General features: G+C 38.3%; 1 protein-coding gene across 2 annotated transcripts in view; it reads right to left on the bottom strand.

Annotated features, from left to right (window-relative positions):
• UPRT (uracil phosphoribosyltransferase homolog) overlaps positions 1-4423 on the bottom strand; it is a 33294-nt gene extending 28871 nt beyond the window's left edge. For both annotated transcript variants that reach the window (XM_065915269.1, XM_065915271.1), the window contains exon 1: positions 3938-4423. In XM_065915269.1, the coding sequence (XP_065771341.1) occupies positions 3938-4314 (377 nt within the window). In that variant the 5' untranslated portion in view covers positions 4315-4423. The remainder of the gene's footprint in view (positions 1-3937) is intronic.
• Between the last annotated feature and the right edge of the window lie 8764 nt (positions 4424-13187).

Raw genomic sequence — 13187 nt, 5'->3', positions numbered from 1 at the left:
AAGATGAGTGCAATAGTGTGGTAGTGTGAGCATTCTTTGACATTGCCTTTCTTTGGGATTGGAATGAAAACTGACATTTTCCAGTCCTGTGGCCACTGCTGAGTTTTCCAAAATTTGCTGGCATATTGAGTGCAGCCCAGCACTTTCACAGCATCATCTTTTAGGATTTGAAATAGCTCAACTGGAATTCGATCACCTCCACTAGCTTTGCTCATAGTGATGCTTTCTAAGGCCCACTTGACTTCACATCCCAGGATGTCTGGCTCTAGGTGAGTGACCACACCATTGTTATTATCTGGGTCATGAAGACTTTTTTTGTATAGTTCTTCTGTGTATTTTTGTCACCTCTTCTTAATATCTTCTGCTTCTGTTAGGTCCATACCATTTCTGTCCTTTATTGAGCCCATATAACCCATCATTCCCACTCCTAGGCATACACCCTCAGGAAATCAAAATTGAAAAAGACCCATGTACCCCAATGTTCACTGCAGCACTATTTACAATAGCTAGAACATGGTAGCAACCTAGATGTCCATCGACAGATGAATGGATAAAGAAGCTGGGGTACATATATACAATGGAATATTACTCAGCCATAAAAAGGTATGCATTTGAGTCAGTTCTAATGAGGTGGATAAACCTAGAGCCTATTTTACAGAGTGAAGTAAGTCAGCAAGAGAAAGATAAATATCATATATTAATGTATATATGGAATGTAGAAAGATGATACTGATGAGAGTATTTGCAGGGCAGCAGTGGAAACACAGACATAGTGCTTTTTTAAAAAATTCTTTTAACTGAAGGATAATTGCTTTACAGATATGCAAAGCTTTCAAATTTAATTAAGTCCCATTTGTTTATTTCTGTTTTTATTTTCATTACTTGAGGAGATGGGTCAAAAAAAATCTTGCTGCATAACTTAGAGTATTCCGCCTATATTTTCCTATAAGAGTTTCACAGTGTCCAGCCTTACATTTAGGTCTTTAATCTATTTTGAGTTTATTTTTGTGCATGGTGTTATGGAGTATTCTAATTTCATTCTTTAACACGGAGCAGTAGAGTTTTCCTAGCACCACTTACTGAAAAAACTGTCTTTTCTCCACTGTATAATCTTGCCTCCTTTGTCATAGGTTAGGTGACCACTGGTGCAAGAGTTTCTCTCTGCACTTTCTATTCTGTTCCATTGATCTATATTTCTGTTTTTGTACCAGTACCATAATGCCCTGATTATTGTAGCTTTGAATATTTGCAAAGCAGAAATAGAGACACGGATATAGAGAACAAACTTATCAATACCAAGTGGGGAAGGGAGGTTGGGCGAAATTGGGAGACTGGGACTGACATTTATACATTACTATGTACAAAATAGATAATTAATGAGAACCTACTATATAGCACAGGGAACTCTACTCAGTGCTCTGTGGTGACCTAAATAAGAAGAAAAACTAAAAAAAAAAGGGAAATAAGTATATGTATAACTGACTCATTTTGTGGTACAGTAGAAACTAATGCAACATTGTAAAGCAATTATACTCCAACAAAAAGTTTTTAAAAAGAATGTGAATTCTACATACAGTTAAATTCCCTATAATTTCTCCCAATAGCTGAAAAAACTAGCACCTATTCAACCTGAACCATGCACAAATCTAAACATGAAGGCTTAAAATGCCTCAAATGCACATAGCTCTTCAGAATTTATAACAAATGTTCAAAGACAGTATCTTGTTTTAGCTTCCTTGGAGTTCCATATTATGAACATATTCATTTTACAAATAATAAAGCTGAAGCATAGAGATGCTAAACATCTTTCCCTAAGATCACTCTGGATCCTGCTGTTTCCTTCCCAACTCAGAAGAAAAAAAATTGCTTATGCCCAGGGTTTACTATACCACCTGGGCTTTTCTGAGTAATGAAGTAAAATCAGGTATTGATAACTGTCATATAGTCATATATGAATGCTGAATGCCATGCCCTCTCCAAGTTTTACAAAAATTGTGTGTGAAATCTGATGAAAGCAAAGGAATCCTCATCCCATATAAAGACACATGCACAAATGTTCATAGCAGCATTATTCATATTAGCCAAAAAATGGAAACCAAACCACCCAAAGGTTCATCACCCGATGAATGGATAAACAAAATGTGGTATATCCATAATATGAAATATTACTCAGCCAAAAAGAAATAGTGTACTGATAGAAGATGGGTGAAGCTTGAAAACACCAGGCTAAATAAAAGAAACTAGTCACAAAAGGCCTCATGTTGTATGATTCCATTTACATGAAATGTCCAGAATATGCACATCAATAGAGACAGAAAGTAGTTGAGTGATTGTCTAGGGCTCATGGTAGGTTGGAGGGAAATGGGGAGTGACTGTTCATGGGTATGGGCTTTCTTACTGAGGTGATAAAAACATTCTAAAATTTAATGTGGTGATGGCTACAAAGCAATGAGCATACTTTAAACCCATTGGATTGTACACTTTAAAAGGTGTACTATATGTACATAAATATAGCTCAATAAAGATGTTATTTTAAAAAAATTACAAACAGACATACAAATAACATTTGCCAGATAATTTCTGAAGGTTTGTTAAGGCCCTGAAGCCCATCTACAGGTGCAACACAAGGTCCAAGACACAAGGTCAGTAACTCTTGTTGTAAAGAAACAAGAATCATCCTATTTTCTTTTTTACAGATAAGTTTTATTTCAGTTCCCCCTGCCACAACTGCCAAATCTATGCCTCCTACTTTTTAAGATCACTACTTTATTAGTTCACAAGACCACAATTTTTAACACTGGTTAATTAAAAACCGTTAAATAGTATACTTTCACAAATATAACTTTAAGAGCTACAAAGAACTTTTAGTAATTGAGTGACAATTGCTTGAAAGACATAGCTGGAATTCAAACATGTAAAAGATAAAATTTCTGTCCTCAAGGAGCTTAAAATTGAATAAGTGAGATAAGAGCAAAACAACAGCATACAAACAGATGGTGAATCTTGCATTAAAAAGCCCAGGAATGATTAGCAAGAAGAATGATTAAAGGAAAGCTTCTTGGCAGAGGTAGACATTTAATGTTGAAGAATAGGTAGGATTTGAACACACAGAGGAAAAGTAAAGAGGATTCCAGGTGCGAGCAGAAGTTGGGATGTTTCAGAACTGTTCCTAGGAACCATGAAGAAGGGCCTTAATGTTCATCTAAGTATCCTGACTTTATTTGGTAGGCTCGGAGAAACCAAAGAAGGCTGCTGTAAATCCATGGCTGATTCATGACAATGTATGGCAAAAACCACTACAATACTATAAAGTAATTAGCCTCCAACTAATAAAAATAAATGGAAAAAAATTAAAAAAAGAAGGCTGCTGAGTAGGTCAGTTAGCTAATCAAAGCAGTATATTAAGAAGATTAAATATTCAGTAATTCGGGGGAACATGCAGAAGAAAGAAAAACTGGAGACAAGGAAACGATTTGGGAGTCTGTTAAACGATATGAAGTGAAAGAGCTATGCCATCTGCCCTGTATTTGTTCAACGTGGTAAACCCATGACCCAGAAATTGTTGCTGCCTACGTGAAGAGGCACAGAACAGATAGCACGTTCACCTGATTCACATGACTGAGGAATCAGTCATTCAGTCATTCAAACGAATGAATGAGGAATCAGTCATTCGAATGGCTGAGGAATGACTCGAGACAAAGAGAAAACCGGAGGTTATCTAAAATGCTTCCTCCCTACAGAAAGCGACGTTAAGCACCGGTACTGGGAAAGAGTAGAAGGCCTGTGTCATGTGACACCGCCCCTCAAAGAAAAGGCCCTGCCCAGATCCCAACAGACCAGCTTCCCGACGCCAAGAACCTTAAGTCAATTTTACTTCCAATCCCCGCCCACCGCCGCGAGACCCTCCACCTCCCCTACCCCTTCCGCTTTGGCTTACTTGTCCCGGATGATAGTCTGCAGCTCCCGGATCTGATCATTCATTGGCAGGAGCTTAAGCTGCGCCCCGATCTGCCGGGAGATTTCGCAGTCCCCTAGAAGGGAACCGCTGGCTGGAGCGTCATAGTTGCCAGTGCCACCGTTGTTTTCTGAGTTGAGGGTGGCGCCGCCGGAGACCTGAGAGTCCCGCTCAACCGGTACGCTAGAATTGGCGTGCCCGCTGAGGAGAGTCAGCTTGGCCGCGGAGTCGCTGTTTCCCCCAGCGAGGGCCGGGATCAGGTCTCCAGGTTGCTGCGGCTCGGGGTTTTGGGTCGAGGAAGAGTTTACTTGCTGATTGTGACAGAGCATGGAGTCCGGACACCGTAACTCCGTGGCCATACACCAGTCCCCGGGCTGTCCCCGCAGCTACTGATCCCTACGGATAAAGAAGAGCACGGAGAAATGGTCAAAGCTCCTGTGCTCTCCCAACCGTCTCGCAACCTCTAACCCCCTCTGCCCTCTCACCCCCTGGTTTCCGCCCCTTCCCTTTTGTACTCTACGTCCAGGCCCCGCCCACACCAGACGTATGGGCGCGCTTAAACTCCTGATTGGCTTTGCTCCCTGCCGCTCTGCAGCGCACCGCTCGTTAACCCTTTGCGTCACCCTGGCTGCTAGACCGAACCTGACAAATAGGTGAGCTTCGTTCTCGGATCTTCCGGGAGCTCGTAGGGATTCTGCATGCAGAATTTGAGTGAGTGATAGAACTAGGAAGAAACTAGGAGTGGAGGGTGATAAAATGGTGACACACAGAGGCCCACGTTTTCAGAATTTGTGTCTTGCCAGAAAAGTTAAACTTAAGGAACTGCTGTAATCTACTGCTGGAATCTACTGTAAGATTGCCTGTGTAACACAAAAAGACATTGAAAGTCTAGCAGCCAGCTGAAGAGCCAGCCCTCTACTAGCTTCCCAAGCGTGCTTGGTTGCTAGAGCTTTCCTTATCTTTATTGGTTGAGCCCTACACTGTACAGTTACCATGGGAATTCTAACAACATTTCAGGTCCACTACCGCTTTGTTTATTTTAAATATCTGGAAAGATTTTTTTTTAGTCTGCAGTCTCAGTATAAAGGCTTGAGGTAACGTCTAGGACAGTACTTTTCAACACCTTTGTGTATTAGAGCAATTGTAAAGTTTGTTCAAATGCAGATTGTTATGACTTACCTTTAAAATTCTGATTCAGTAGATCTGAGGTGGGACCCAAGAATCTTTATTTTTCACATGTAACCCAGAAATTCTGATTTTTTTTAAAGCAGTACTTTTTGAGAGCAGGTGACTTACTGGCTCCCTTTTTAAGGAGCTACAACATGAAAGTCAGTAACCTACTAATTCTACTAAAAAATTACTGAGCAGTATTTAACAAGTTCCCTTCGGTCTCTGGACTTGACTTTGCCCATCTATAAGTGAGGTGCAGTAACTATTTGACCCCTAAATGTTCTTCCAGTTTTGACATTCTATAATTCTATTTTGCCCTCCAAAAGCCAATTCTTAAAATTCCTTGTTCCACACAGTAGCATAACCAGCATATGCAGAGATTCAAACAAATATGATTAATGGATAACAGGAATATTGAGACCTTTGGTGAGACTTGAGTATTGATCTGGCTCTCTTTTCCATTTTCTCTTTGTTTGATTGTTCTTTCCCTATTGGTATTAATGGTATTTTTCACCCTTTTTGTCTCCCATTTTCTCTGCTTTGTGTCTGACCCTCTAAGTCAGTGCACTATTGGTTGTAATTATAGACAGCTTAAGTTTGATTGGATGAAAATTTCAGCCCTGTACTATAATCCCATTCCTTTTTGAAAGTCTGTGCATCTTTTCTCCTAGCACAGAGTATGATTCAAAGGTTCTCTGGGTTTAAAAACTGAATCTGCTAACTTGAAGTGGGCAGAAGCAATTAAATGGCTATTTTGCCAATGAGTACTCCAATGGAAAACATGGAAATATACTATTTTTTATTATCGATAATTTAAACACAGTACTGTGAGACATCGACCAAAACTGTACTGAAGTCATTTTGTTTAGTGTCACATCAGGTAAATAACTTTGTTCTCAGTGCCACAGACTATGAATTAGCAGTACAACCACCAGTGTTCTTGTGTTCTCACTCTTTTAGGAAACAGCTATTCGTATACTTACCTGTACTAACCAATAATCATTAGCAAATCTATTTATCTAGTCAGTTTAATTATTTAAGATGCTATTGAAGTAAAATTCACTAATGATTTATGAGAACACCTTAAATTTGGTGGTTTATAATCAATAAAGAGCTTCTATACATTCTCTTTTAATTCTCAAAAAAAGTTTGAGGATTATCAAGCCTTGTTTATAGATGATATCTATGTAATTCTTTTTCCTAAAGTGATTTCTCCAAAGTCACACAAAATAGAGTAGAGTCAAGACAGGAACCCCAGTCTTTTCAACTTAAATCCAGTCTTTTTTTACACACACCTACAGATTCATGAAATCATTCCATTAACAAATAGTGGTTGAGTCCTTCCTATTTGCCAGGAATGTTTCTAGGTGCTGGAACAGATACAAAGAAAAATGGATGAAGATCTTAGAATTCTCTGTGGTTGTAGAGGTCATAAACGTAGTTGGTAGTATGGATCTTTGAAAACCAAAGGATAATAATAAGCAACAAAGAAGCCTACACCAAAGATACTAACAGCAAAATTGACAGATGTGAATATAGTGCTTTTGTTTCCCACTTTTTGTTGGAAATACAAAACCAGATAAAGAAAAAGCGGGAACAGTCTCCTGTAATAATTGAGATGACTGTAAACTTCATTTTAGGTTTTGAGTTATAAATTTGAGATGAGTCCTAAAAAGTATGTGAAGCAGTAAACCAACTGCATGTATCAGTAGACATCCTTCACATGCATCTACATAGTGTTGTTCAGTCACCCAATTATGTCCGACTCTTTGCGACTGCATGGACTGCAGCATACCAGGCCTCCCTGTCCCTCACCATCTCCCGAAGTTTGCCCAAGGTCATGTCCAATGCATCAGTGATGCCATCCAACCATCTCATCCTCTGATGCCCTCTTCTTCTTCTGCCCTCAATCTTTCCTAGCATCAGGGATTTTTCCAACATGTCTGCTGTTCACATCAGATGACCAAAATACTAGAGTTTCAGCTTCAGCATCAGTCCTTCCAACGAGTATTCAGAGTTGATTTTCCTTAAGATTGACTGGTTTGATCTCCTTGTTGTCCAAGGGACTTTCAGGAGTCTTCTCTAGCACCACAGTTCAAAGGCATCAATTCTTCTGGCACCCCACTGAACGGTCCAGCTCTCACAACCTGACCACTGGGAAGACCATAGCCTTGACTATATGCACCTTTGTCAGCAGAGTAAATGTCTCTGCTTTTCAATACACTGTCTAGGTTTGTCATAGCTTTTCTGCCAAGAAGCAAACATCTGATTTCACAGCCACAGTCACCATCTGCAGTGATTTTAGAGGCCAAGAAGAGGAAATCTGTCACTATTTCAACTTTTCCCCCTCTATTTGCCATGAAGTAATTGGGCAGGATGCCATGTTCTCAGTGTTGGGTTTTTTTTTTTAATATTTAGTTTTAAGCCAGCTTTTTCACTCTCCTCCTTCACCCTCATCACGAAGTTCTTTAGTTCCTTTTAGCTTTCTGCCATTAGAGTAGTATCATCCATATATCTGTGATTGTTGATGTTTCTACCACATATCTTGATCCCAGCTTGTAACATCCAGCCCAGCATTTCTCATGATGTGCTCAACGTATAGATTAAACAAACATGGTGACAGCAGACAGCCTGGTCATACTCCTTTCTCAATCTTGAACCAATCAGTTGTTCCATGCAGGGTTCTTACTGTTCCTTCTTGACAGGTTTCTCAGGAGACAGGTAAGATGGTCTGATATTCCCATCTCTTTAAGAGCTTTCCATAGTTTATTATGATCCACAGTCAAAGGTTTTGGCATAGTCAATGAAACAGAGATAGATATTTTTTCTAGAATTCGCTAGCTTTCTCTATAATCCAGCAAATGTTGGCAATTTGCTCTCTGGTTCTTCTTCTTTTTCTAAACTCAGTTTGGACATCTGGATGTTCTTGGTTCACATAATGCTGAAGCCTAGCATGCAAGATTTTAAACATGACCTTACTAACATGGGAGATGACTGCAATTGTCCAGTGGTTAGCACATTCTTTAGTACTACCCTTCTTGGTAATTGGGATGAGGATTGACCTTTTCCAGTCCTGTGGCTACTGCTGGGTCTTCCTTATTTGCTGACATATTGAATGCAACACCTTGATGGCATCATCCTTTAGGATTTTGAATAGTTCTACTGGACTTCCATTGCATCCACTAGCTTTACTAACAGCAGTGCTTCCTAAGGCCCAGTTGACTTCTCTCTCCAGAATGTCTGGCTCTGGGTGGCTGACCACACCATTGTAGTAATCCAGTTCATTTAGATCTTTTTTGTACAGTTCTTTCATGTATTCTTTCCATCTCTTCTTGATCTCTTCAGTGTTGACTAGTCTCTACCATTTTTTGTCCTTTATTGTGCCCACCTTTAAGCAAAATATACCATTGGTATCTCCAGTTTTCCTGAAGAGATCTCTAGTCTTTCCCCTTCTGCTGTTTTCTTCTAGTTTTATACACTGTTCATTGAAGAAGTCCTTCTTTTCTCTCTATGCTGTTCTTTGGAAATCTGCATTTAGTTGAGCATACGTTTTCCTTTCTCCCTTGCTTTTTGCTTCTCTTCTTTCTTTAGCTATTTGTAAGGCCTCTTCAGATAACCACTTTGCCTTCTTGCTCTTCATTTTCTTTGGGATGGTTTTGTTCTCTGCCTCCTGTACAAAATTATGAACCTCAGTCCATAGTTCTTCAGGCACACTGTTTACAAGTTATAATCCCTTGAATCTATTCATTATCTCTACTGCATATTCATAGGGGATTTGATTTAAGTCATACTTGGCCGGCCTAGTGATTTCCCTGCTTTCTTTAGTTTAAGCCTGAATTTTGCTTTGAGAAGTTGATGATCTGAGTCACGGTCAGCTCCAGGTCTTGTTTTGTTTTGTTTTGTTTTTTTGCTTACTGTATACAGCTTCTCCATCTTTAGCTACAAAGAAGGTAATCAATTTGATTTTGGTATTGACTGTTTGGTGATATCCATGTATAAAGTCATCTGTTGTGTTGCTGGAAAAGGGTATGTGATATGACCAGTGCATTCTCTTGGCAGAATTCAGTTAGCCATTGCCCTGCTTCAATTTGTTCTCCAAGGCCAAACTTGCCTGTTACTCCAGGTATTTCTTGACTTCCTATTTGTGCAGTCCAATTCTCAATGATAAATAGAACATCTCTTTTTGACATTAGTTCTAGGAGATCTTCTAGGTCTTCATAGAACTGATCAATTTCAGTTTCTTTGGCATTGGTGGTAGGATTATAAACTTGGATTACTGTGATGTTGAATGGCTTTCCTTGGAAACGAACTGACATCATTCTGTCATTTTTGAGTTTGCACCCAAGTACTGCATTTCAGACTCTTATTGATTATGAGGGCTACTCCATTTCTTCTATGGGATTCTTGCCCACAGTAGTAGATATAATGGTCATCCAGATTAAATTCAACCATTCCCGTCCATTTTAGTTCACTGATTCCTAAGATATCAATGTTTATTCTTTTGAGTTATAAATTTGAGATGAGCCCTAAGTGTGCATCTCTTGTGGCTCAGCTGGTAAAGAATCTGCCTGCAATGTGGGAGACCTGGGATGGGAAGATCCCCTGGAGAAGGGAAAGGCTACCCACTCCAGTATTCTGGCCTGGAGAATTCCGTGGACTGCATAGTCCATGGGGTCGCAAAGAGTCAGACATGTCTGAGCAACTTTCACTTTCACTAAAATGTACAGGAAGCAGTTAACCAATTGCATATATCAGTGGATATCCTTCACATGCATATACATACTACCTATACAGAACACTTTTATATAGGTTGTCTCGTTCGACATTGTGCAACAGTTAGACTCTGTATTATAATTCCTGTTTTACAGGTGAGAAAATTGAAACTTAGGAACCTAATTTATAGCCACATGAAAGTAATAGAGTTGAGAGACAGCAGAAGAGTTAATTTATTATTAAATTATCAACTCTACTTTCCCTGCAATATGCCTCAGCTATCTCATTTAAGCCTTTCAACAACCTTAGGAAGCAGACTCTATTTTGTTATCCCCATTTTATAGATAGAAAAGCAGATGTAATGAAATTAACTTGATAATGTCACAAAGGTGATAGATAAAGTGCAGGAAACAAGATTGGAACCTAAGTGAGATCAAGTCAATTTGTTTCTAGAACCCAGATCCTTAGATTAATCCAGATTGTAGTCATCTCCTATAGTAGAGGCTCATCCAGATTATATTCCTCTGTCTCACCTGCAATACCAGATTTAACCTGTGGACCAAAAATCATACTTTATGACTGAGCTGGGTAACTCTGATACAATTTTCTATTAATGCTTAGTACTCTGATGAATTCTTCGGCAATCCTTTTGTGCCATAAACTCAACAGTTCTTTAATTCAAGTTGAATTGGTTATGCTTATTAACATTGCATTGTAACTTTAAATTTCTTGTGAAAAAATCTATTAATTAAAAAGATAACCAATGTTCTAAACAAATAGTGTGATTCACTTTTATTTCCAAATGAATAGCTGTATCACCTTTCAGATGTATACCTAGACTTCATTCTGTTGTTTCCAGTGACCTCAAAATTTCTACTTGGATATTTTTCAGATATATATCTTATCTTCTTGACTATTTATTCCCCATTCTTCCATTATTTTTGAATGACTTTTCAAATACATATTGCCAGCCTTATGAAGTTAGTTTACTTGTGAGTATAAAATCCCTCCTGTAAATCTTAAACAAGTCCTGGAAGATCTGTGGGGCAGGAAAGGCAGGTCTTGTATTAAAAAATTATACTATCTTGTATAAAAGAGTATACCTTGTATAAAAAGTGTAAAAGAGACCTATAAAATGATATATTAAGAACTGAGATGCCTCCCTTAGTGTTTTGTTGATTTTTTTTTTATTGGCATGCTTTGATTCCATTCTATTTTTCTTTCATATAAATTCTAGAGATATTTATGTTTTGTGGTTACCTTGGGAGTTATGTAAAATATCTTATAACAGCCTAACTTATTAATAACTTAAGTTCAGTCATAGACAAAAACCATATATATGCTTTAACTTCTCTTGCACTTTGTTGTCACAATTTACATTCGTTCCTATGTGTATCTTTAAACATTTTAGTTATAGCTATTTAAAATGATTTTTTAGATTCCACTTTTAATTGATAACATGCAGTATTTGTTTTTCTCTGTCTGACTTACTTCACTAAGCATAATACCCTCCAGTTCCATCCATATTGTTACAAATGGCAAATTTCATTATCTTTTATGGCTGAGTGACATTCCATTGTATATACACCACATCTTTATACGTTCCTCTGTTTTGATGGATACTTAGGTTGCTTCTGTATCTTGTCAATAGCATTTTCTTATAAGGTAGGTTGAGTGGTGATGAATTTCCTTGGCTTTTGTTTGCAAAAATATCTCTCCTTTATTTTTGAGGAACAGTTTTACTGGGAATGGTATTCTTGGCATTTTTTTTTTCTTTAAGTACTTAGAATAGGTCATCCTACACCATTCTTATCTTCATGGTTCCTGCTGAAAAAATCCATTGATTGTTTCGTGGAGATTCCATTGTATATTGCCAGTGACTTTTCTCTTGATACTACCAAAAAATTCTCTCTGATTTTTTTTTCTTTTAATATAAATTTATTTATTTTAATTGAAGGCTAATTACTTTACAGTATTGTAGTGGTTTTGACATACATTGACATGAATCTGCAATGGGTGTACATGTGTTCCCATCCTGAAACCCCTCCTCACCTCCCTCCCCATCTCATCCCTCTGGGTCACCCCAGTCCACCAGCCCCAAGCATCCTGTATCATGCATCAAACCTGGACTGGGGATGGGTTTCAAATATGATAATATACATGTTTAAATGCCATTCTCCCAAATTATCCCACCCTGGCCCTCTCCTACAGAGTCCAAAAGATTGTTCTATACATCTGTGACTCTTCCGCTGTCTCGCATATAGGGTTATCGTTACAATCTTTCTAAATTCCATATATATGCATTAGTATACTGTATTGGTGTTTTTCTTTTTGGCTTACTTCACTCTGTACAGTAAGCTCCAGTTTCATCCACCTCATTAGAACTGATTCAAATGTATACTTTTTAATGGCTGAGTAATATACCATTGTGTATATGTACCACAGCTTTCTTATCCATTCATCTGCCAATGGATATCTAGGTTGCTTCCAGGTTCCCTTTCAATTCTGGTTTCCTCAGGGTGTATGTCCAGCAGAGGGGTTGCTGGGTCGTATGGCAGTTCTATCCCCAGTTTTTTAAGGCATCTCCACACTGTTCTCCATAGTGGCTGTACCAGTTTGCATTTCCACCAATAGTGTAAGAGTGTTCCCATTTCTCCACATCTTCTAGCAGCCATTCTGACTGGCATGAAATGGTACCTCATTCTGGTTTTGATTTGCATTTCTCTGATAATGAGTGATGTTGAGCATCTTTTCATGTGTTTGTTAACCATCTGTATGTCATCTTTGGAGAAATGTCTGTTTAGGTCTTTGGCCCATTTTTTTAATTTTTTTTTTTTGGCCCATTTTTTTTATTGTGTCATTTATTTTTCTGGAATTGAGCTGCAGGAGTTGCTTGTATATTTTTGTATATTTTTGTCAGTTGATTCATTTGCTATTGTTTTCTCCCATTCTGAAGGCTGTCTTTTCACCTTGCTTACACTTTTCTTTGTTGTGCAAAAGCTTTTAAGTTTCATTAGGTCCCATTTGTTTATTTTTGCTTTTATTTCCAATACTCTAGGAGGTGGGTCATAGAGGATCCTGCTGTGATTTATGTCAGAGAATGTTTGTCTATGTTTTCCTCTCAGAGTTTTATAATTTCTGGTCTTACATTAGATCTTTAATCCATTTTGAGTTTATTTTTGTGTATGGTGTTAGAAAGTGTTCTCGTTTCATTCTTTTACAAGTGGTTAACCAGTTTTCCCAGCACCACTTGTTAAAGAGGTTGTCTTTTTTTTTCCATTGTATATTCTTGCCTCCTTTGTCAAAGATAAGGTGTCCATAGATGCGTGTACTTATCTCTGGGCTTTCT

The sequence above is a fragment of the Muntiacus reevesi genome, chromosome X (genome assembly GCF_963930625.1).
Source record: "Muntiacus reevesi chromosome X, mMunRee1.1, whole genome shotgun sequence".
NCBI lineage: Eukaryota > Metazoa > Chordata > Mammalia > Artiodactyla > Cervidae > Muntiacus > Muntiacus reevesi.
Note: the sequence above shows the minus strand (reverse complement) of the source record. Positions and strands in the feature narration are given on the sequence as shown.